The 26,670-nt window shown below is 39.5% G+C and overlaps 1 protein-coding gene across 1 annotated transcript; it reads right to left on the bottom strand.

Annotated features, from left to right (window-relative positions):
- Positions 1-12,762: 12,762 nt before the first annotated feature.
- LOC123440262 lies at positions 12,763-14,178 on the bottom strand. Its single transcript, XM_045116840.1, has 7 exons — positions 14,148-14,178; positions 13,899-14,054; positions 13,652-13,807; positions 13,447-13,554; positions 13,071-13,316; positions 12,927-12,984; positions 12,763-12,839 (listed from the first exon to the last, which is right to left on the bottom strand). The coding sequence occupies exons 1-7, from the start codon at positions 14,157-14,159 to the stop codon at positions 12,835-12,837; spliced, it is 741 nt and encodes a 246-aa protein (XP_044972775.1). The 5' UTR covers positions 14,160-14,178; the 3' UTR covers positions 12,763-12,834.
- Between the last annotated feature and the right edge of the window lie 12,492 nt (positions 14,179-26,670).

The raw sequence follows: 26,670 nt of genomic DNA, 5'->3' as shown, positions 1-26,670 counted from the left end.
GGCTAAGAGCGTTGATAGGATGTCTTGTGATATTGATGCTTTGAAAGTTAGATGCGCTCCTCCCAAGATCAACTTGGATGAAACTTTGAAAGCTATGCGTATCTCCATGAATGAGAGCAAAGAAAGAACCGCCCAAATTCGCGCTAGACATGAGTGGTTTAAAAGGGTGCGTTCTAGTGATGCAAATCACGAAGATCTTAAAGTGCTTGGTGTGTCTCCTCTTGAATCTTTGTTTTCGCGTGTCAAACCTACTTATGGAGGGGCTGGATATGAATCCACTTTGGTTGAAAAATGCCCCGATGATTCAGAGTTCACCTATCTTGATGATAAAGGTGTGGAGAGTGGAGTAGAAGAAGTCAAAATTTTGGGTAGTAATGAAACTCCCACTTTGGATTTCAAGGAATTCAATTATGATAATTGCTCCTTGTTTGAATGCATTTCTTTGATGCATTCCATTGCAAACTCTCCACATGCTTATAGACAAAGCAAAGCCTTTACCGCGCATATCGTAGATGCTATGATGAAATCTCTTGAAGAGAAGCTCGAACTAGAAGTCTCGATACCTAGAAAACTTCATGATGAGTGGGAACCTACTATCAAAATCAAGATCAAAAACTATGAGTGCAATGCTTTGTGTGATTTGGGTGCTAGTGTTTCCGCGATTCCAAAGTCTTTATGTGATATTCTTGGTTTTCATGAGATTGAAGAGTGTTCTCTTAATTTGCATCTTGCGGATTCTACTGTCAAGAAACCCATGGGAAGGATCGATGATGTTCTTATTGTTGCAAATAAGAACTATGTACCCATGGATTTCAGTGTACTTGACATAGATTGCAATCCTTCATGTCCCATTATTCTTGGTAGACCTTTCCTAAGGACTATTGGTGCTATCATCGATATGAAGGAAGGGAATATTAGATTTCAATTTCCCTTAAAGAAGGGCATGGAGCACTTTCCTACAAAGAAAATAAAATTGCCTTATGAATCTATGATGAGGGCTACCTATGGTTTGAGCACCAAAGATGACTATACGTGATTCCATCACTTTCACCTAGCTAAGGGCGTTAAACAAAAGCGCTTGTTGGGAGGCAACCCAACGGATCTATCCTTTTTCTTTCTGTTTTGTGTTTTCCACACTTTCATAATTCTGTTATGATTGTGTTTTTTGTGTTTCTTTTTGCGTTTGTGCCAAGCAAAACCGTTATGATTAGTCTTGGGGATGATCGTTTGGTCATGCTGGAAAGACAGAAACTTTTTGCTCACAAAAAGAATTTTCATTTTTTTGTAAGAGCTTTTAAGTTGATTCTTTTTGCTGATGATTGCTATGCAAATTCTTCAGACTGTCGTAATGTTTCAGAATTTTTGATGTACCAGAGGTATACGAAACATACAAATTGCTACAGACTGGTCTGCTGTTAACAGATTCTGTTTTTGTTGTGTTGGTTGCTTATTTTGATGAAACTATGGATAATATCGGGGGGGGGGTATTAGCCATGGAAGATTGAAAGTACAGTAACCCAACATCAGCACAAGTAGAATTTAAGTTTGCTACAGTACCTAAGGAAGTGGTGGTTTGCTTTCTTGTACTAATGTTATCACGAGTTTTTATTTAAGTTTCGTGTTGTGAAGTTTTCAAGTTTTGGGTGAAGTTCTTATGGACAAAAAGATAAAGAGTGACAAGAGCTCAAGCTTGGGGATGCCCAAGGCACCCCAAGAGATTCAAGGATGCCGTAAAAGCCTAAGCTTGGGCATGCCCCGGGAAGGCATCCCCTCTCTCGTCTTCTATCCATCGGTAACGTTACTTGGGGCTATATTTTTATTCACCACATGTTATGTGTTTTTTGCTTGGAGCGTCTTGTATCGTAGGAGTCTTTTATTTTTGTTGTGTCACAATCATCCTTGCTGCACACCTAGAGAGAGAGAGACATGCACACACCGTGATTTTGTCGAGCTTCACTTATATCTTTTGGTAGACAATTCAGCTCACATGTGCTTTACTTATATCTTTTGAGCTAGATACTTTTTCTCTATGTGCTTCACTTATATCTTTTAGAGCACAGCGGTGCGTGGCTTGGTAGTTGATCTATGCTTTGAAAGTAGTCTCAAAAGGGGTAGTTATCCAAAGGGATACGAAAACTTCCTCCTTCATGTGCATTGAATAGTTAGAGAAGTTTGATTCATCTCAATTAGTTTTGAGTTGTGGTTACGGTAATATTGAAATCATGCTAGTGAGGTGTTGTGAATCTAGAAATACTTGTGTTGAAGTTAGTGATTCCCTGTAGCGACCCGACTCAAAATGAGTCAAGCCTCTGTGTTTCCGTGCCATCCCTGGATCAGTATGCTGGCACACACAGTACATCAATGTATATATCAAAGTGCAATCACATGTAAATAGCGGAAAACTGATATATACCTTAAATATTTCAGCGGAAGCAGTCAAGGGAGTGGAGTCCCAATAAACACCAACGGCAAGTTGAGTGTAGACCGTAATCCTGAATCGTACTCTTACTCGTCGAAGAAAAATATCTGCAACATAAGACGTTGCAGCCGTGCAGGTCAGCATATTGAATATGCCGGCAAGTCACATAAGAGAGGGGTGAAAAGTAATCATCTATACTATATGCATATATGGCAGGTGGGGCTATAAGTTTTTAGCGGAAAGCAAGTTTTCTCCTACATCAAGAGAGGGCTAAAAAGCAAAATGTTACTACATTGTTGGTTGTTAACGAGATGGTTCCACCAACCAATTCTTGTACCCAGGTTATCAATATTACCCTCATCAATATTATTATTTGTGTTGAGAATTTCAGATAACTTCAGTTCTTTGGCTCAAGTTGTCCATGACCGTGGACACGGCTAATCGATTAGGTTTGAGTACTCTGCAGAGTTTTGCACACGTTCCCCACAAGATTTGATCGCCTCCGTGTATGTCCTCGCACTTCAGGGTGTTTGAAGACCGGATGATCAAAACATGGTCTTTCAACGGGTCCCTCTGAATCCCTGTCGGTGCCCATCCAATCCTACCGTTCTTCTACATCTGCTAGCACCGCCTGTCTAGAGTCGCCGTGTTGTCCAACCAAGCCAGAGCCCATAATGACTTGTGGCTGTGCAGGTAAGCCTTGGGTCTTGAATATATCCGTCCGTCTCTTTGAGCCTGGGTGAAGCTTTCCGCAAGATGTCATGGCCATCTCCAGCATCTCGGGTCATCCACTGGTTTCTCCTGGGAGCCGATCAACCGTCCTTCACCCAGAGTTGCATTGCATCATGAGGTCTTGAAAAGTCTTGACTTACCCGGTGTTGGTTATTAAATTATTCTCGCATCACTCGTGATAAACTCTCAACCAGAATCCCGTCTACTCAAGCATAGCAATATGAAATTTGTCGTCCTGAGCCAAGTAACGGGGTTGTTGGGTGCCAACCACATGATACTACAATATGTAACCATAATTTCCAAGTACCTACTCAGCATGCCATTGTGCATAGGATGGTAGAACTACGATGCATAAAACATAGGTGATACATGATCAAATGACTTGCCTGGTATTACTTGATGAAGATAGTCGCTCTCAAAATCCTGATAATTCTACTCGCCACACTCCGAGCAATCAATCGTAAACGAATAGCATTCAGTAAACATTCATGCCAAAAAGGAAGAACCAAGAGAACATAAGAACAAAGCATGTCTTGGTGCAAAATAACAACGTACTAAGGTTTAATAAAAAGGTCCTAAGTGTGTTGTAAAGTGAAGGTGCATGAATGAGATCAAAAGAGTTAATGGACGATGAACTATTGCTATATAAGCTCGACTTGCATACACTATGGGAGATGATCAAAAATATTGGGAGAACAACATGAATGTTGTTTGACAAATAGTATAAGACATAAGGATTTATTTGTAGAAAGAATTTCTTGAAATGGAGCACTACAACGCAAGTTATAGAGAATTGAAGTATGAATTGAATTTGCATTCAAAAGGTCAAGAGAAGTTGAACTGAAGTACGATGGTTACGTACAAAAATATATGACATCAGTGTTTAGGGGTAAAAGGAATCAATTGAAAAGGTGGTACGATTTGCAAGATAAGATCAAATGAATGTTCGAATACAAATTTGAGTCGCTCAAATTTGTAAGGTTCAAAGGTCAAAACTAATTATGCTACTGGATATAGGAGATCAATGTGAGCGTGTAGAAAAAAGAATTACTAGATTTGAACTAGCGGATCAAACGATACAAATACTTCAATATAACATTGAATCGGCTTAGAACGATGTGAACACTTTTGGGCACTAATAGATAAATCTGATTTGATCAAAATTATAAGTTGAAAAGTTAAAACTAATGATACAAACGGAAAGATTACTTTGATACGAATCCGACGCAATTGAATTCATCTAAAACGGAGCTACGGATAAAAAGATATGATCAAAATAAGTTTGAATATGAATATGAACAAATTTCAAAATTTGAAAATTTCAAAAAGTTGATATGATAGGTTCACCGGATAGGTGGGATCAAGACGAAACTCTAGGCGTTGGTTTCATCTAATTCGGATAAACGAGTAAAAAGTTATGGCTATTTGAAAAATCAGGGTCAAGCTGTTTTACGGAAGAAAAGTGCTATGTCTAAAAGAATTCTAGTCCTAATGTGTAAATACGAAGACTAATTAATATATTTAATTACTCTACCGTATACTAGTGTAGGAATACTAGTCTAGAAATAATAAACTATGGGAGTATAAAAAAATACGAAGAGAAATATCTTTAGAATGCAGAGTAAGAATTAATTCCAATGAGGAGACGACTTCGAAAAATCCCGCCGAAGAGAAAAGAATATTTTTATTTAATAAACCTAGTCAAACCAAAAGATTGATTTAACTCGAAATAGATGATTTTTGAATGCTCCTATGTGTCTATATTTATAGGTGGAAGGGAGGTCTAATGGTCTATAGATAGGCAATGTGGGACTAAACATATACGTATTGTAGGAAAACTAGAAAAAAAAGACGGAAAGAGAGGTGTGCCGAATGGGCTAAGTGATTCGGCCGGCCGCATGGGCTGTTCTGGACAGGGGAGCGCTTTTTTTTTCTTTTTTTTGCGGACGAACAATTTTTTTTTAAAAACAAAGAAGAAAAACGTATAAATGAAAAAGAGAGAACATTTTATATAGACATATTATATATCAAAATTTTCAGAATAAAATTTTCTAAAACATGAACATATTTTCAAAACCAAAAAAATACTTTTTAAAAAAATTTATTTTTTTGCAATCACTTTAAAATGAAAAGGAATTTGAATTTCAAATAAATTGCAAATAGTTAAAATTTGAATCAAGACATTGTCTTTGATTTTGGGGTGTCGTTTTCCTCCTCTCGTTTGATTTTTTTTCAAAGGGTTTTGAAAATATTCAAACTCAAAATAGAAAAGGGATTCAAAATAGAAAATTTTGGGAAAGTCATTTTATTCCCTCTCATTTTTTTTGAGAAGTTTCAAATTCCACTCAAGTTTCAATCACTCAAACAAACAAACAATCAATCTAATAATTATTTTAACATTCCAAAATTTGGGATGTTACAAACCTACCACACTTAAAATGAATCTCGTCCTCGAGATTCGGAGGGGCTAGAAAGAAAGGTTTGGGTTTGTGGGTCTTCTAACAAATCTAGTCTCTTGCAAAGTGGGGTGCTACCACACTTAAAATGAGAGTTATTGGTCGCTCAAATTTTTAACAATCCTCTGGGGTCTTGGCATCTCGCTCGTCACATTCTTCATGGTAACTTCTTTCGTGAAGTTCTTCCATTATATTCTTAATGTTTCCATCAAAATCGAGGGTTCTTCTGTTGATATAAGATTCTTCCATCACTGGGTCTTCTTAACTGACAAGTCTCGTGACTATTCTAAATAACCTATCGATGATTCTCATGGTGGTCTACCATTTGTGGTTATCCTGCAGAGAGAATGGTCTTGGCTTCACCCTCACCGTAAAATGTCCGACGCGTGACAACGATTGCCATGTACATGGGGCTTTCATCATACCATTCTAAGGCTTAAACAAAAGCTTCAAAGAACATTGTCTTTCACTATGGGTAAGTCTCTCAGATTTACCATTTCGAATAGCAAGAGAATGATAATAGTAAGTCGTCAATGTGGCCAAGCCATGTCGCACTTAAATCATTACCTTGTATAAGGCTTTCAATCACTCAAACAAACAAACAAACAATCTAATAATTATTTTAACATTCCAAAATTTGGGATGTTACATTCCCGTAGCATTCACGTATGGTGAACCGCTATGTGATGAAATATGAGCATGATTAGTCTATTGATTGTCATCCTTTGCGTGGCGGTCGGGATCGCGCGATGGTTTATACCTACCAACCCTTCGCCTAGGAGTATGCGTTGAATGCTTTGTTTCGATTACTAATAAAACTTTTGCAACAAGTATATGAGTTCGTCATGAGTAATGCTGAGTCCATGGTTTAGATGCACTTTCACCTTCCACCATCACTATCTTCTTAGTGTCGTGCAACTTTCGCCGGTGCACAAAACACACCATTATCCTCCCTCAAAACAGCCACCATACCTACCTACCATGGCTTTTTCAAAGTCATTCCGAGATATATTGCCATGCAACTACCACCATGATATGTGCCACCACGTCTACATTACCACTGCATGATCGTAAGATAGCTAGCATGATGTTTCCATTGATGTCTATGCCATGCTAGATCATTGCCACGGTACACTACCGAAGGCATTCCATATAGAGTCATAATTGCTATAAGTTTTGAGTTGAAAGTGTGATAATCATCATTATTGGAGCATTGTCCCATGTGAGGAAATAAAAGAGGCCAAATAAGCCCATAAAAAAGTGGCCAAAGAGCCCACCAAAATAAAAAAAATGAGAGAAAAAGAGAGAAGGGACAATGCTACCATTTTTTCCACACTTGTGCATTTTGAGCACCATGATCTTCATGATTGAGAGTCTCTCGTTTTGTCACCATCATATAGCTAGTGGGAAATTTTCATTATATAACTTGGCTTGTATATTCCAATGATAGGCTTCCTCAAAACTGCCTTAGGTCTTCGTGAGCAAGCAAGTTGGATGCACACCCACTAGTTTTCTTTAAGAGCTTTCACATACTTATAGCTCTAGTGCATCATTTGTATGGAAATCCCTACTCATTCACATTGATATCTATTGATGAGCATCTCCACAACTCATTGATATGCCTAGTTAATGTGACTATCTTCTCCTTTTTGTCTAGCAAACTCCACCACATTCCACACCATCTATAGTGCTATAACCATGGCTCACGCTCATGTATTGCGTGAGAGTTGAAAATGTTTGAGAAAGTAAAGGTGTGAAACAATTACTTGGCCAATACCGGGGTTGGGCATGATTTAAATTCGTTGTGCAATGATGATAGAGCATAGCCAGACTATATGCTTTTGTAGGGATAACTTTCTTTTGGCCTTGTTATTTTGAAAGTTCATGATTACTTTGCTAGTTTGCTTGAATTATTATTGTTTCCACGTCAATAGCAAACTATTGTTTTGAATCTAATGGATCTTAACATTCACGTCACATAAGAGGAATTACAAAGGACACCTATGCTAGGTAGCATGAAAGCATCAAAAATTCATTCTTATCACTTCCCTACTCGAGGATGAGCACGAGTTAAGCTTGGGGATGCTTGATACGTCTCAAACGTATCTATAATTTTGATGGTTTCACGCTGTTATCTTGTCTTCTTTGTATGTTTTATGTACCTTTTTATATCTTTTTGGGGACTAACTTATTGATTTAGTGCCAAGTGCCAGTTCCTGTTTTTCCGTGTTTTTGACTATTTTCATATCTGATTTTGGAACGGAGTCCAAACGGAATAAAATCCCCGAAATGATTTTTTCCCGAACGAAAGAAGACCAGGGAGCCTTTGGGCCAAGCCAGGTGAGCCCCAGGGAGCCCACAAGCTTGCACCACGCCACCAGGGGGGAGGCGGCGGTGGGCAAGCTTGTGGCTTCCCTAGCCGCCTCCTGACCTAGGTTTTGCGCCTATATATTCCCAAATATTCCGCAAAAAATCAAGGGAGCCTCGAAAATACTTTTCCGCCACCGCAAGCTTCCGTTTCCGCGAGATCTCATCTGGAGACCCTTCCCGGCGCCCTGCCAGAGGGGACTTTGGAGGTGGAGGGCTTCTTCATCATCATCATCGCCCCTCCAATGACTCGTGAGTAGTTCACTTCACACCTATGGGTCCGTAGTTAGTAGCTAGATGGCTTCTTCTCTCTCTTGGATCTTCAATACAAAGTTCTCCATGATCTTCATGGAGATCTATCCGATGTAATCTTCTTTGGCGGTGTGTTTGTCGAGATCCGATGAATTGTGGACTTGTGATTAGATTATCTATGATATATATTTGAGTCTTTGCTGATTTCTTATATGCATGATTTGATATCCTTGTAAGTCTCTCCGAGTCTTGGGTTTTGTTTGGCCAACTAGATCTATGATTCTTGCAATGGGAGAAGTGCTTGGTTTTGGGTTCTGCCATGTGGTGACCTTTCCAAGTGACAGTAGGGGTAGCAAGGCACACATCAAGCAGTTGCCATCAAGAGTAAAAAGATGGGGTTTTTATCATTGATTTGAGATTATCCCTCTACATCATGTCATCTTGCTTAAGGCGTTACTCTGTTCTTACGGACTTAATACACTAGATGCATGCTGGATAGCGGTCGACGTGTGGAGTAATAGTAGTAGATGCAGACAGTATCGGTCTACTTGTTTCGGACGTGATGCCTATAGAAATAATCATTGCATAGATATCGTCACGACTATGCACAGTTCTATCAATTGCTCGACAGTAATTTGTTCACCCTCCGTCTACTTGCTTTCATGAGAGAAGCCACTAGTAAACACTACGGGCCCCAGGTCTATTCATATCCATCGTTTACACCTCCGCTTTTACTTTGCTTTGTTACTTTGTTGCTTTCAGTTCTCACTTGGCAAACAATCTATAAGGGATTGACAACCCCTTCATAGCGTTGGGTGCAAGCTTTTGTGTTTGTGCAGGATCTTGAGATACTCTTCCGCCGGATTGATACCTTGGTTCTCAAACTGAGGGAAATACTTACCACCACTACGCTACATCACCCTTTACGCTTCGAGGGAACACCAATGCAAGGCTCCAAGGCCACGGGGGAAATCCTTTGCATACTTGCCTAGGAAGTCCCTTAAGGCGTAGCCGCTGCTGAAGGATTCCTGGTGCCGTTGCTGAGGAGTATCAAGCAACACTCCTATTTCTGGCGCCGTTGGAAGGTCTTTTGTTGCAGCGGCGCCTCTGGATCGTGAAACGCGATGAAATCTTGTCTCTTGATTTTTTTTCGGGATGAAAGGGAATATATAGAGCTGAGATTGGGGGCGGCAGAGCCACGTGGCCCCCACAAGCCCTGACGCCGCGGCCTAGGGGCGTGGCCGCGGCCACAGGGCTTGTGGCCCACTGGCTCACCCCCTCCGATGGATCTTTGCGCAGGTATTTTTCATATTTTCCAGAAATATTCTCCGTAAATTTTCAGGACGTTCCGAGAACTTTCATTTCTGCACAAAAACAACACCATGGCAGTTCTGCTGAAAACAACGTCAGTCCGGGTTAGTTCCATTCAAATCATGCAAATTAGACTCCAAAACAAGGGCAAAAGAGTTTGGAAAAGTAGATACGATGGAGACGTATCATTATGACACTTGCCCAAGATTCGATCGTCGATATCCCTATACCTTGTTCAATCTCGTTACCGACAAGTCTCTTTACTCGTTCCGTAACACATCACCCCGTGGCTAACTCCTTAGTCACATTGAGCTCATTATGATGATGTATTACCGAGTGGGCCCAAAGATACCTCTCCGTCACACGGATTGACAAATCCCAGTCTCGATTCATACCAACCCAACAGACACTTACGGAGATACCTGTAGTGCACCTTTATAATCACCCAGTTACGTTGTGACGTTTGATACACCCAAAGCACTCCTACGGTATCCAAGAGTTGCACACTCTAATGGTCTAAGAAAATGATACTTGACATTATAAAAGCTTTAGCAGCGGAACTACACGATCTTGTGCTATGCTTAGGATTGGGTCTTGTCCATCACATCATTCTCCTAATGATGTGATCCCGTTATCAATGACATCCAATGTCCATGATCAGGAAACCATGACCATCTATTGATCAACGAGCTAGTCAACTAGAGGCTCACAAGGGACATGTTGTGGTCTATATATTCACACATGTATTACGGTTTTCGGTTAATACATTTATAGCATGAATAATAGACAATTATAATGAACAAGGAAATATAATAATAACCAATTTATTATTGCCTCTAGGGCATATTTCCAACACCAATTACAATGGTTCAACAACCAATGCATAAATCAAAAGCTCAGTACATGTTCGATGGTTACATAGTTCGTCGGAAGATTAAAATATGATGAAACACAATATATAGTACTAGAGCATGTTGAACAACTTGAACATGATCATGTTGCCCAATCTCGGGAAAGGATGAAATTGATGATAAGAAACTGCCCAACTCATGGTTTGAATTTGTGGTTGATCACACAATTTTTTACGCGATATTGAATTTTGTTTCTAGAAATCTTTTAGATTCCGCTGCGGGTGGTACTTTTATGGAAATTACTTTGGGAGATTCTACTAAATTTCTTGATAATATTATGGCTAATTATTCACAATTGCATACTGAAAGAGCTCCTACTAGTAAAATTGTTAATTCTATTGAAGAAATTGATGCTTTGAGTGAAAAAGCTGATGCCCTTAGGAAATTGGTTGCTAGTAAGCATGCTCCTATTGATCCTAATGATGAGCCCTCGTCTACTTTGATTGAGCAAAATTATGATCCCGTATATGTGAATTTTGTCTCATGAAACAACTTTAATAATAATGCTTATAGGGACAATGTTAATCCTAGACCGTATCCTGGAAGTTCTTCAAATAATTATGGTAATTCCTATGGTAATTCTCATAATAGTGAAGCTAGGATACTCTCTGATCTTGAGAGTAATATTAAGGAATTTATCAATGCGCAAAAAGATTTCAATACCACGATAGAACAAAAGTTGAATAAGATTGATGATATGTCTAGAAGCATTGATAGAATTTGCATGATGTAGAAAATCTCAAGAATAATTTTTTCCTAAGGTTGATATTAATGAATCTATTAAAGCTTTATATGTTTCCATATATGAAAGTAAGAAAAGAACCACTATGCTTAGAGCTAAAAGAGAATTTTTGGAAAGAGCGTTTCCCGATTGTTTTCATAAAAATGATGGAGAGATTAAAATGATTGGTGTTTATTCTATTGATTCCCTATTTAGTAATGTTAAAATTAATGATGAGGGAACTGAAGAAGTTTCAAATTTAACTAGAGGGCGTTCCCATTATTCGGAGGGTGAAAATCCTATTGAAAGAATTGATGAAAGTGGGGTTGAAGAGGTAAAAACTTTAGTAGGCGATGCACCCACTATTTCGGATTGCAAAAACTTTAATTTTGATAGCTGCTCTTTGATTGAGTGTATTTCTATGTTGCAACCTACGATAAATTCATCCAACGCCTATGAACAAAATAAAGCTTTTACTAAACATATTTCAGATGCGGTGATAAAAGCTTTAGAAGAAAAGTTAGAGCTAGAGATTTCAATTCCTAGAAAATTACATGATGAATGGGAACCCACCATTAAGATCAAAATCAAGAATTTTGAGTGTTATGCTTTATGTGATTTGGGTGCTAGTGTTTCCACAATTCCTAAAGCTCTTTGTGATATGATGTGCTTTGTCTCACCAATATTGAAGAATGTTCTCTCAATTTGCACTTGGCGGATTCTACTATTAAAAAAACCTGTGGGAAGAACTAACACTACAAGAAATTCTGTATGTAGGGACGTCATATTCCATTGCTAGAGACGTGTTATTTCATCTCTAGGCAACCATAGAGTCGACTTAGTAAAGCGTCTTTGGAGCGTCTCCTTACGGACCGTCTCAAAAAATATAGACACGCTCGCTAAGCGTCTGTACATGACATGAGACGCTATATTGGGACGTTCAAAGGCGTCTGTAAATATGAGACGCTATGTTGGGACGTTCAAAGTCGTCTCTAGTTATGAGACGCTATGTTGGGACGTTCAAAGACGTCCTTAGATATGAGACGCTATATTGGGACGTTCAAAATCGCCTCTACATATTATAGTGGTTTGTTAGATGCGCTCCTATGACGTCTGTACTAACAGGGTCATTGAATTCATCATGGGCTCCAACCCATTTCTATACACGCTATGTACACACGTTATATTCGTATCTAAACTCACACAAGATAATTTGTTGCCACTTGTTATTTTACTTTAAAAAAATATTTGATTTATTTTAAATTTTTACTTCATGATATCAAATCTAGTTACTTTATCACATACATTCTTCTGTAGAATGATCAACAAATATTTTTATGCAAGGGCATGCATCCATATCACCAATCGCATTCATAAGAACCAGATATCATTATATAAAGGGATCCATCCATATCACCAATTGTATTAACAAGCAACCCATTCACACTATTCTAATTAAGAACAAACACATTAGGTTCACAACGAAATCAAATCAGATATTCATATCAAAGATCCAAATGTTCAAGAAGAGATCGTACAAACTAGAACTAAGATTTCATATGAAGCTAAAATCTTTATATAATACATAATGTTTATCCTTTTAAAGACTAATTCTTCTATACTTGCTCCTGACTCCTGCAATGCACTCCTTTTCAAAATCTTGAGCTACCCTGAAAAATAAAGATAACAGAGATAAAATTAGAACATAAGCTTTAAGACCAGTGTGGAAAGAAATGTACGTTGGTGATGTACCATACCAGTGTTTGGTGGCTTGTTTGGAGAATGTGTACGAGTGGTCAGTTTTGGTTTTTTGACCTAAAAATTACAAAATTCTTCATAAATAAAAAACCTTAAGAATGTACATTAGAGCATAACCAATGATTCAACGAAAGTGTACTTACATGTGATAGAGGCCATGCAATAACATGACCAATAGCATCCCTTAATGTTTCGAATGTTTCACATGGTCTAGCCAGTGCCTCATTTCCATGTCTTGTAACAGCGGAAATAGATACTGCTACATATTGCTCTCCAAGCATGTTTCCTCCGACCACGTATGTTTTATCTCTACTCACTAAAGTTCCTTCAGCCATACATTTATTTTTGCTTCTCGGGTTCAATGAATACAAAAAGACTTTCATTTTATCCTATTTTTTCAAGAAATGAAACATTAATTATCACGCATGAATATTTTTCTTTAAATAGAAAGGGGCAATTGCACATGAAATTAGAAAACTAACTATTCTCACCATTGTCATCAGATACATATATATATACATGTTTAGTGATGCGATGAAGCAGTTCACTTCGTTTAAGAGCACCTTGCATGTCTACATTGCTATTTTCAGCTTGACCAATCTTTGGCTCAGGAGCATCATGTGCTTTCTACAGTTGATGTTCAGTTCGGATGTAAGTAAACTTACAAAACACATAGACATTGTTTCATGACAGAGCAAAAATTTATGCGCGCGGGCGCACACACCTTAGTAACCGTGTGTTTATGTGGTGAAGATAAACTTGTGCAACCTTCTTTGGTTCTTGCGCAATTGCTAGGATGCAATTCCTGGTTAGTCTTCTCCGGTAAAATAGATTTTGCATAGCCTTGATTGACACTATCAATTTTTTCAATGTGTGCTTTCTACAATTGAGATTCACTTTAGTTGTAAGTAAACATATACAATACATAGGCATTGTTTGGTAATGAAGCAAAAAATTATTCACACATGCACCTTAGCGACCATGTGTGGTAAAGATAAACCAGTGAAATCCTCTTTGGTTCTCGCAGAAAAACTAGGACACAAATCTTGGCTAGTGATCTGATTGTCTCGTAAATTTGATTCTGCAGTCCCCTTATTGGCCCCATTAAAGTTTTCAATGTGTGCCTTCTACAATTAAGGTTCCATTTAGTTGTAAGTAAACTTATTCAAAACATAGACATTTTTTAATAACAAAACAAAAATTCATGCACGCACACACACCTTAGCTACCATTTTTTCATGTGGTAACGATAAACCGTTGTAACACTCTTTCCCTCTCGCCCAATTGCTAGGATGCAATTCCTGAAACTTATGATGAACAATTGCTTTTAATTTTTAAGTCTGAGAATAAACTAGAATATTTATTAGTGAAGAAAGTATTACATCACCTGCATAGCACTCAATCGAGCATGCACTTCAATTTCGTTATGTGATTCATTTGGGAGGTCGCTGCCAACAACTCTTTCGTCGAGATCAACCTGAAACAAGAACATGGATAATAGTATGTTAATACTTGTACTTTTATCTTTGCAAAAAGATTAGTGGTTTAGATACGAACTTCATCACTTCCCATGGTTACAAATTCGTTTCTGAAATCTTCTCCAGGAAATTTTCGCTTCAGGAACGAACGCACCATAGCCAACTCATCTGTCACATTTTCTACATTATCTCCTAGTGCCCGCAATGAAAGATGAACATTTCCTTCATTCTCAGAATGCTGAACAAAAGTCAGTCCTTGAGAAACTTTTATTTCGCTCCAATACTTATCACCATAATACCCTCGAAGCTTTTTTGCGTCTTCCCCATGCACACTTTTAAACACTTCTCCATAATCGCTGAATGAAAGCCGCCCATTGTTATCATTCTTTCTTTCTTCCAGTTTCTCCTGTTGAAATAAACACAAACATCACATTATACTAAGTAGTGTTAAGTTAAAGCCTTTACTTTAATCAGAACTAGAACTATACCATCACTATCTTCGTTTTTGCATTTTTGTATTTACCATCCTTCTGTTTATGAGCTTCATCCCAAAGTTCAATCTTGCTAACCTGTCGATTGCTCTTGATTTCCTGTTCAACGAAGTAAATTGGAATGTTTGTTAGTGTTTCTGTAAGAACATATTCAGTTTTCTACACTAACAAAATTTATTTCTAAGCCATCTTTAGAAAGAAAAGGTTTCACCATCTCTTTTCTAAGTCTAGCATGGCTTTTTCTCCCAGTTGTATGTGGATTCTTCTGCTTCTTTGCACACTCGGTGTTCTTTTCGCACAATTTCTAGGAAAACAACACATCTAGTCAATACTAATGTCACCAAACTAGTTATGTACGTCATATTAAGTATGAGAATAGAACACCTTACCATATGTGAATCCTGGCACCAAAACCCAACAAGAGTATCCCATTGATGTTCATTAACACCTTTGGGAACACTTGCTATAATTTCAGCCAAAGACTTCTTGTCACGCTTGAAATATTTACTCTTCAAACGAGACTTGTACGCTCTCCATTTTTTGTTAATAGTCAATAGGATCCAGTCTCGTGTAAGTTGCCTTGTCTCATTGGAGTAGATAAATTTATCCTTCAAAAATTAAAATCGACAGTCAACGATGTCAAATTAACAATCTTGAACAGTGCTATGAAAACTTTACCTCCACATCTGTGATCATTTGCCCGTGTTTTTGCAAAAACAATTCATTGTCCCATCTAGGAATATGCAATAGTGCAAATGTTGAGTTCTCTGCAAGCCATGTAAGATGATGACCAAGAATCACAGCTGACTTTCCATTTGGAAGACCATTTCCATCAGTCTCCACAATTATCTTCCCCCCGCGTAATTCCGACAAATTTTTACCTCGGAATTCCCCTACAATCTGTCTCACATCTCCATTTGGCCCTGCATGCAAGAGTATCATGATGGAATATAGCTGGAACATATACATCAAACTAGATATATGTGTTTGAAAGAAAAAGAGCTTACATATTATTTTAATTTACCTAGTACAGTCAGGAGGCTTTTTTGGTACTAGACCATCAACCTCTGGAGGGCCTTGTAAATTTTCTTCATCTGCTTGTACACTTTCAGAAGCCTGCTCTGGGATGTTTAAGCTTCGAAGCCGTCGAGGTATCCTCGACATGATATCTTTATTAAACAATGTTAAAATCATATATTAAGGTCAAGTATGGAAACAAATGTAATTGCTAGTAAAACTTTCCTGGCCTCTTTTGTAAAAATGTAACTGCTATTCCTGTAACCTTGACACGCTCACTATTCTAATATATACAAAACTGTAGGAAACTCTCCTACAGTCATTCACAATTCAAAAGAAAAAAAGATACTGCATTATGTGTGTGGTTTTCATGAATCAGTTACCATCTAAGTCAATCCCTAGGTACCTAACTGAAATAAGATGAAATAAGGTGATCTTGCTGATGTACATATGTAACTGAAAAGGCAGCAAAAAGCACTTCTGAAATTACTGTAATGCAGATAACAACATACAGACATGTAAACAACATTTTTTTGGTGCAAAATCTGTCACAATTGATTTATATGTAACTGAAAAGGCAGCAAAAAGCACTTCTGAAATTACTGTAATGCAGATAACAACATACAGACATGTAAACAACATTTTTTTGGTGCAAAATCTGTCACAATTGATTTACATGCAGGCAAGTAATTCAACAAACACTTAGAGTGCGAGACTGGAGACACGTACTGATTCTACACGAAGGAAGTAAGGAGACGCAGGAGAAGAGGATCCATACTTGACGTGGTAAAACTATACGCACAATGGATTTCAATGGATCACCTGCTTGACGTGGAGGCGAGAGCTGCTTCCGGACAGGCGGCCGGCGGAGCTAGCGGCGCAGGGCAGCACTCGATGACGAGCTAGCGGCGCAGGGCAGACTCGAGGACGAGCTAGCGGCACAGGGCAGCACTCAAGGACGAGCCTACCATCACGCGATCTGCGGGACTGGGCGGCGCGGTTGTTGGTGATGCCACGCAGATTGCAATCAGGAGGAGGCTGGATAATGGGGAGGTGGGCTAGATGATGGGGAGGAAAAAAATCAGGCCATAACGCGGGAAGTATGTATTGCGCGTGGCAAAGAAACAATTTGTAGCGCCAAATTTTGTTAAGCGAAAATATTCAGGGGAACGTCAAATTTAATTAAGTGAAAAAAGAGTGCTAAGTATTTATTTTTTATGAAAAATAAAGCGCTAAGTATTCACATATACGGATGTGTTAAAAACGGATATATGAATAAATGATTTTTAGGTGTATCTTTATTGTATAAATCTGTATGCCTTGTTCTTTTCTCAAAAAAGAACAAACTTTCTTCGGTAATATACATATCCAAGTAATATCGACATGGTTTAATAGAAATTATAAAGGCAGTGGTAGACCGAAGTGTTTGGCCGCGTCAACCGCAAATGCCTCCTCGACATGCCATTCCTTCACCTAGCCCTTGCCGGCAATGGGGGCGGCAGTGCCCAGCGACTTCAAGGCAATCTTGACAAGCTGGTCACTGAGCCGCCGAGCCACTGTATAGCTGCCGTGCCCCCGGGAGACCATCGCCATGAGCCGGACCTCCGCAACGCCGCCCGCGGCGTGAGCAACAGTCACGCCAGGAAGCTGCCCCACCCGCGCCGCCCACCTAGATCCCAGCGCTAGATCTAGGACGAACGCCCCGCCACCCGCCCCTGCAGCTGCACAACAGACACCCCCGCCCACCCAGGGATGCGGGAGGGAGACCTCCAAAAGCGACAGGAGGAGCCATCGGCGGCCACCGGGCCATCCGCTGTCATCGCTGCCTAAATCGGCCCCGGAACGGACCAGATAGGGTCGTCGTGGCTGCGACGGGCGCAACCACCGCGTAGCCCACCATACCAGGCCACACGTCCACGCCGCCGCCGCCAAACATCCGTCACCATGCCGACGCGCCCCGTGCCCACACATCGCCGTCATCCGAAGCCCCGCGGCCTACGTCGGTCGTATCCAAAAGAGGGGTGAGAAACTCCACCGCCGCCAACGCCGACCAGGCTTTGCCCGACGACAGCGAGGGGAGGGAGATGGGAGGGAGGTCGGCCCGGCGGCAGCGCTAGGGTAAGCCCCCTCGATCGTTCGCGGGGGGGGGGGGAGGGGAGGAGGATCGCCTTAAAAACATTACTCCATCCGCTCCTCCTCCTACACCGCCCTCCCAACTGCCGTCACGGTGTGGCGTGACGATGTGTCGTCGTCATGCCGACATGATGGAGGAGGTGTCCAGTGGAACTCCTCCTCCTTCAAATCCTTGTCACGTCAGTTGCGGCACGGTGGTGAGCGGAGAGGATAGGAGAGGAGCGACGACGGATGGTGAGCGGAGAGGAGAGGAGAGGAGCGATGACGGATGGTGAGCAGAGAGGAGAGGAGAGGGGCGGCAGGGTGCGGAGAGGCGACTGCGGTTCTCGCGAAGGCAAAACAATGCCTCTTGCAAAAAACCTTGCTTTTTTTTATTTCTCAGAGGCACGACCGATCGTGCCTCTTACGAAAAAATGAGTTCTTTTCAAAAAAAAAAGTTGATTTTTTTTCGTTAAAAAACTAAAAAACGGTGAAAAACCGAAACACCAAAATATCCAAGAAAAAATCAATCTGAAAAGCCACAAACGCATACGGAAAAATAAGGATACGCCTTTTTGTTTCATTTTTTTTGTTTAATTTTCCTTTATTTTTTTATTCCCTTTTCTTTGTAATCTTTTCAAATTATTGTAGTTTTTCTAAATTTGTGAACTTTTTCAAAACTCCCACACTTTCGTGCCCGTTCGATTCACCAAATATCTTTTATTGCTTTTGATTTTTAAAATATTCCATTTTCTCGAATTTCTGTTGACTATATTTATTTCTGGCCGATCAGAACAAATGAACCTGACGCACACTTCATGGGTTCCAAAATTTAACAGTAGTACTATCATGTGAAAGTTATAAAAAAATCAATTACAGAACTTTTTAGAAAACTAAACGGGTAGCCATACAATTCATTCATAACAAAAGGGAACATACACATTAAAAAAGTCCATAGGCTAGTTCACTATAGAGTAACACGAACAATACATTCTAAAGATCCGCCCAGCTCGACTAATCTGTTTCATCTGAAGATGGTTTTTCACCCATGTCAAATATATCACGAGGTTTGAATTTCACCATGGTATTCCAATTCTCATTTCTCGGATGCTGGATATAGAAAACCTGGTCAACTTGGGAAGAAAATACAAAGGGATCATCCTCTAAATTATCCCCTGTATGTATTTTTCGAGAGAAGTTCACATGAGTGAATCCAAACTCATCTTTTATAATACCAGATTTGTGATGAACATCATACCAATCACATTTGAAGAACACCACCTTGTAATCTCTGTATGACAATTCGAAGATGTCAGATAACCGGCCATAATACGACACACCATTTTCAGCAAGGTTCACGACACCACTATTTTGTGTCATGCGTCCTGTCTCGCGACTGATAGTATGAAACCTGAAACCATTAATTATATAGCCACTGTAGCGCACCCCGCATTTGCTTGGTTTTGCCGCTAATGCTCTTATCTTTTCTGTGATATTCGGACCATCGTTTAATATAACCTGTATGTAAAAGGGGTTACATTGAATTCATATGGAACTACAATGAAAGAATATGCTAAAGGTGAACTATACCTTTTGTTCCAACCAGTCAGCAAAGTGTCCACTAATCAATCCCTCATTGTCATCATCCGTCAAATTTAAGTTACCTGGTTTCCTCTTCTCTTGATCCAGAAATTCTCTATAATAATAAGACAAATAACATCATTATTCTTTCCAGCTTATGAAAAACAAAAGAAATACAAGATAGCACTGAAGCACACCTACAGAGACCATCAAGCTCATCAGAGTGTCGCAAGACATATCGATGTGCTTGAACAAGAAGTTGATCGTCCAACTGGCCACTGACAGCCTTTCCAATTGGCTCACCAACACTATCGAACATGTATACGCCCTTTGTATTATCTGAAGGATCGGGGTTCCTAGAAGTTCTTGTGAAACGTGTGGTTCCTTCTAGAAATCTTGAACAAAAGGTCAAGCATTCTTCAACAATATATCCTTCAGCAATAGAACCTTCATGATAAGCTCTATTGCGCACAAGTGACTTTAGCCAAACAAATGATCTGAACATCATAAAACAACGATGTTATATGCGTCACAGGAAATGATAAATCAAATCATATACTTAGATGCATCGTGGAAAATAACAAATCAAATCAAAGTAGCATACCTCTCTAGAGGGTACATCCACCTGTAATGCACCGGGCCACCAAGTTTAGCTTCTTCAACTAAGTGCACCATTAAATGTACCATGACAGTAAAAAACGATGGAAGAAAAACTTTTTCCATATTACAAAGTGTCTTCACTATACTCTCTTGTAGTTTCTCAAGCTCAGAGACATCTAACACTTTGGAGCATAGCTTCTTGAAGAACTTAGCCAGCTCAACCACTATTATCATGACATCTTTACTGGGATAACAGTGTAAAAGTGCCACAGGAAGGATGTCTTCTAGAATAACATGACAGTCATGGCTTTTGAGGCCAGTCAATGTTAATTCTTTCATGTTCACACACCTCGAAAAGTTTGATGCACAACCATCACGAGTCCTACAATTCTTAATCATTGTACAAAGCATCTCCTTCTTTTCTTTATACATATTAAAAGGTGCTGCGGCAATTTAGTTTTACCTGTATCACCTTCATCGGGTTGAAGGTTAGGTCGAATTCCAATTTTCTCCCAAGTCAAGCCGTGCATTAAGGCCATCCTTTGTTTTAGAATCAATATCCAGTAAGGTACCAATTAAATTTTCAAAGACGTTTTTCTCAATATGCATTACATCTAGATTGTGCCTTAACTTGTTGTGCTCCCAGTATTCCAAATCAAAGAATATTGACTTCTTTTTGAAACAATCCTCAGGCTTCTTTTCAGGTTTACGTGAGATGTTATCCGATTTCTTTTTACGCGCTCTTTTACGCTTCTGTTTCTCACGACCTTCCGTTGCTTTTTCATTGTCTTTGCCCTTCACTTTCCCTTTCCCTTTGTTTGCTGCAACAACTTTTTTTCCTAAGACAAACACTCTGCCCTGCAACATTCTCAAAGATGAGTTACCACTCATAGTTGTAGGTGCGAGTTCCATCTCTTCGGTGTTATCAAACTCCTTCTTTCGTCTCCGAAATACATGATCCCGTGCTAGCCATCGACGATGCCCCATATAACAAAATTTCTTACTCTTATTTAGCCAATATGATCTCGTGAAAGGACCACATGACGGACAAGCATATCTACCACTGGTGCTCCATCCATACAGGTAAGCTAATGCTGGAAAATCATTCAAAGTCCATAATAGTGCAGCTCGAAGAGGAAATTTCTCCTGAGTACATGAGTCAAAAGTGTCCACACCTTTCCAAAGTTGTAACAGCTCATCCATCAACGGCTGCAGGTATACATCAATGTCATTGCCAGGGGAACTTGGTCCAGGAATAATCATTGATAAAATTAGAGATGTTTGCTTCATGCATATCCAAGGTGGTAGGTTGTATGGAATAAGCATGACTGGCCAAGTACTATGTTTTGCACTCATGAGTTGGAAAGGGTTAAACCCATCACACCCAAGGCCTAGTCGTATATTACGGGGATCCTTAGCGAAATTAGGATATCTGGCATCAAGATCTTTCCATGCCTCTGCATCAGCTGGACATCACAGCAATCCATCTTTTGTACGACCTTCATCATGCCAACGCATGTCAATTGATGTCTTCTTAGTTGCAAATAACCTTTGGAGCCTTGGAATCAATGGGAAATATCGCAACACCTTGGCTGGTTTCTTCTTCTTCTTTTTAGATTCAGCTGTTGAATCTTTCTTCTCATTTTCATTGGTAACCCAACGAGAGGCACCACACACATGGCAAGACTCCTGGTTAGCTCTTTCACCTCTAAAAAGCATGCAATCTCTTGGGCATGCATGAATTTTCTCATAATCCAGCCCTAATCCGCGTATGATTTTTTTCGCCTCATAATATTTCTTCGGCAGGTTTATATGAGGAAATGCAACTGATAATACACCAAGTAGTTGTGTGAACGATTCCTGTGACCACCCATGCAAGACTTCCATGTGATATAAAGTGACAAGAAATGATAACCTCGAATATGCTGTACATCCAGGGTATAAATCTGTGTCTGCTTCCTTTAAGAAACTAGTGTATATGTCTTGTTCTCTCATTTTATAATCATCGCCAAATGTTGTACTAACATTCTCAGCCACACCAGGTTCCAAGTCCACAAATTCAGACTGAACACCATCTAGTTCCCCATCCAATGAGCTTGATAGTGATTGGAAGCTGTCAGCCATGGGGAAAATAGCACTTAATAGTCCAGGAATGTCATGCAATCTTCTATTACTGCCTTCTACATCGGAATTGATTGGAAAACCAGGAATATGAAAATTGTTGTTGTTATTTGACATGGGAGCAAATGCAAATGACGGTGAATCATAGTCTTCTCCATGGCAAACCCACTTTGTATAACCCTGAAGAATACCATCACATCTTAGGTGGGTTTTCACTTCGTCATAATTCTGTGTTGCTTTATTTGCACAGTTTACACATGGACAAAGGATTTTATCACCGACTGGAACATCACGAAAGGCAAAAGATAGAAATTGCTCAACGCCGTCTTTATATGCAGTAGTCGATCTTGGTTTACTCATCCAACCTCGATCCATCCTTTTCCAGCTGTAGTAATAAAAGCAAAATAGATCAGTTTATATTTTCCCATGTTCTTATACATTAAGCACAGGTTTACATGAATATTTTTGAACTATGCACTCGATACTTAGGTTCAAATTGTATAATACATATGGTTTACCACAACCATTCACCTTACATTACAAAAATAATAATTATTAAACAATATATGCATATTTAGACATTTTTAAACAATAATTACTCTTAATTTTTATCAATGGGGTGCAAAACAAAAATGTCGACCTAGTTCCATGATATAATCGTACATGATTATATTAAGTATATCTTGCTTTTCTTAAGATTTTGACTAGGAAGTTTCATGCATTGTATATTTCAGTCTAAAAAAAAGTAACGTGTACTGTTCCTGGTGGCGCACATCCAGAATTAACTTCAAAATTTGCAACACTAAAATTAAATTGGCCAACTATTTAGATTAAGTCGATCATGCATTTTTCAATTAATTTCAGCTCCTCTATCATCATCAGTCCATGGATCCAGTCATTCCCTCCCCTCGTGTTTCATCGATCTAAACTTAGCCAGATTAATTAGCCACAAGGGACAAGTACGTCCTACTCTTCTCCCCTAATTCAGTAGCTACTCTAATTCACTAGCTCCCGGATGATGAATCAAGAAGATGCTTGCCTCATATGTTGTTCAAAAACTGTGTGTTGGGACCTATGATATTGTCACTTCCGTGATTCTGTCCATGGTGGTGAACATGAAATCTCCCGAGTCGCCGTGGTAGGACGAAGCAGCGGGCAGGCCTTCGTGGGAAGAGATTGTGGCGGCGGCTTGCCCCTGAGATTGCGGCGACTATGGAGCTTGGGCTGGGGGAGACCGACGTCTTGGTGGCAGGGGAGCTGGGCTAGGGGGAGACCGGTGTCGATAGGGGAGCTTGGGCTGTTGGAGACCGGCGTCCGGCGGCTGTGGAACTTGCCTGGAACGAGCGGCGGGGGGCAACGGGGTAGCTCTGGCCAGAGGGCACCGCCGTCGATCGTCGGGGCAGCAGAGTGGAGAGAAGTGGGAGTTCAGGTCATCGTGTGCTAAGAGATGAGGTTGGTCATCGTGCGATTCCACGTAATGTAGTTTGTATCACGCACTCCATTACTTGAATAAAGCAAACATGATTCTAAAAAGTATGTATATGCAATTTTTTGAAATAAGATGATATAAAACCAGAAGTATGTATATGCAAGTCAATTTCAGTAAGTACTAGATATTATACTTTTTCTGTCCGTGATCCAGTGATCAACAACTCTTGGCACTTTTCCCTAGCATGAGTTTATGATTCAAATAGAATCACACATCAGACCTGCAGACCACACATGAGAGAGAGAGAACCCAAATGAATACCTAACTGTACGATGCATGCATACACACCTGAATGCGATTAGATGTTTCTTGAGATGGTAGATCGTGAGGGCCTTGAATCCCATAATCCTAATGATAATATTTGCCTATCCAGATCGAGTTTCCTCTGTCATTAAATAACTAAGTACGCAACAAACTATCAACATCTAGGCTGAAACAAGCATGCATGGATCAATCTTCGCAAGGTCAGGAGTCCAACCTGCTCGACAGCACGGACAAATCGGTCGTAGAGCTCAATAGACAACAGTCCACCGAAGGTAGGGCATGGGGTCGATGATGAGGACGACTGGTTGGGGGCGAGTGGTGGTGGGGCGAGATCTATGCAGGGGGCGACCGTCGGCGGCTTGAGGGCTCTGGCCGGGGCAAACGGCGGCGGCTGGGTCCGAGGTGTCGAGGGGCGGCGGCGCTAAGGATGAGCGGCGGCGCGAAGGATGAGCTGGGGAGGTTTGTTTAGTCCAGGGCCACGTACTATTCCTAGTACATATCAACCTAAAAAAAATAGATTACATGTCAGATTACATATCAGATTGCAAAAATATCAACCTCAAAAAAAAAAGATTGCAAAAATATCAAAGGGTATATAGGTCATTCCACCTAGATTTATCAAGTCAAAATAAAATAAAATAATAGGAAAACGCTAATCAAAGCAATTTATCAAGAAATTAATGTAAAGTATATATAAGTCTAAATAAAATGTGGCAAATCATCAGCTGTCAAACTAAAACACGACAAAAAATCATCAAATCCGTTGTCTCTTTGCGATGATTAAGGATTTTTTTTCCAGGGAGGGATGATTAAGGTTTTTGTTTTAACACGAGAATATTACAGAGGTAATATAATTTTACTTAGGATAATACTACAGATGTGATGATTAAGGTGACAATCAAATAACAAAATGCCTCTTAATCAATTATTCATGCAATTACTCGGGTCATCTATTGGAATTTTCAAACACCTACAATTTTAATAGCCTTTTGAGTAAAAGATATGATTTATTAATAGAGTCGCATACTAAAATGTCTCCTAAATCGTCTCTAGGTTAATTACAATTATATACTATTTCTTAAATGGCCAATTATAAGCAAAAATTTGTGACGCTCTATAAACGTCTTAAGAAGCGTCTTTAGCTTGATACTGTTCATGTATGTAGAGACGAATACAAATAGCGTCTCAGAAAAAGAGACCATACAAGTCAGTTTTGTTGTAGTGTAATGATGTTATTATTCTTGCATATAGGAATTATGTGCCCATATATTTTATTGTTCTTGATATTGTGTGCAATCCGTCTTGTCCAATAATTTTTGGTAGACCGTTCTTGCGTACTATAGGGGCCGTGATTGATATGAACGAAGGGAATATTAATTTCAGTTTCCACTAAGAAAAGGCATGGAACATTTCCCTAGAACTAAAATTAAATTACCATATAAATCAATCATGAGGGCTACCTATGGATCAATCGCTAATGACGACATCACTTAAAATCTATCATATATGCCTAGCTAGGGGCATAAAACGATAGCGCTTGTTGTGAGGCAACCCAATGAATAAATTTTTTTTACTCTTGCTTTCTCTTCTTGAGTGTTTGTACAATTATGCAACTGTTAGAATTTTTTTGTGTGTGTTTGTACCAAGCAAAGCCTTTGGGATCATGTGGAGTATTAGTTGCTTTAATCCTGTTGTAAAACAGAAAATTTTGCGTCCAGTAGAAAAACTCCTAAAAATCACAAAAACGTGAAAAGTGTATGAATTTTCTACACAAGATTAATATACAAATTCCCTATGTTTTCCTAATTTTTTAGAATTTTTGGAGTTACAGAAGTATATGTAAATTTCAGAAATCGTTAACTCATAGCTGCTTGGTTGGATGGCGAGTAGAGGATTTATAGGCTAATCGGCAAATTAATCAGCCATTTATTCAATTAATCGGCCGATTTATCGGTTAATCGGCTACACGGTGACCCTATGAGTGGGGTCTAATTGGTAAGTTATCTGGATAATCGGATGAATTCTTGAACAGTGTTTTTAACAGATTATGTTTTCTTTGTGTTATGTGCTTATTTTAATGATTCTATGGCTTATATCGGGGGGCATAAGCCATGGTAAAGTTAGAATACAATAGGTATAATGCAAACACAAAATTGGAGTGGGTTTTCAATAGTACCTATAGTAAAGTTTGGTTTTCTTATACTATCAGGTCTCAGTATTCAAGTTTTGAGTGAGATCATGATGGATGATGGAATAAGGAGTGATAAAATCCTAAGCCTCGGGGGACCCGTGGCACCCTAAGGCAATTTCTAAGGAGTACCAAGCAGCTAAGTTGGGGATGCCCCGGAAGGCATCCCCTCTTTCTTCTAGAAACCAACGGTAATTTTACTTGGAGCTATATTTTTATTCGTCACATATCATGAGTTTTTCTTGGAGCATCTTGTATCATTTGTATCTTTGCTTTATTTTCTGGTTAGTTCGTCATAATAAACCTTGCTGGACACAATCATTTGAGAGAGACAAATTATACTATGATTAGTTAGAATCGCTCTTGATTCTTCACTTAAATTTTTTGAGCAATGAAATTGCT

The sequence above is a fragment of the Hordeum vulgare genome, chromosome 3H (genome assembly GCF_904849725.1).
Source record: "Hordeum vulgare subsp. vulgare chromosome 3H, MorexV3_pseudomolecules_assembly, whole genome shotgun sequence".
Classification (NCBI taxonomy): Eukaryota; Viridiplantae; Streptophyta; class Magnoliopsida; order Poales; family Poaceae; genus Hordeum; species Hordeum vulgare.
The sequence above is the reverse complement of the archived record's forward strand: the minus strand, read 5'-3'. Positions and strand labels throughout refer to the sequence as shown.

Coding starts and splice junctions, on each gene's coding strand:
- LOC123440262 (XM_045116840.1), bottom strand. Junction 13,317..13,446: donor TTCATCGCATCACTAAACAT/GTATATATATAT, acceptor TTGAAAAAATAG/GATAAAATGAAAGTCTTTTT. Junction 12,985..13,070: donor TTGCATGGCCTCTATCACAT/GTAAGTACACTT, acceptor TGTAATTTTTAG/GTCAAAAAACCAAAACTGAC.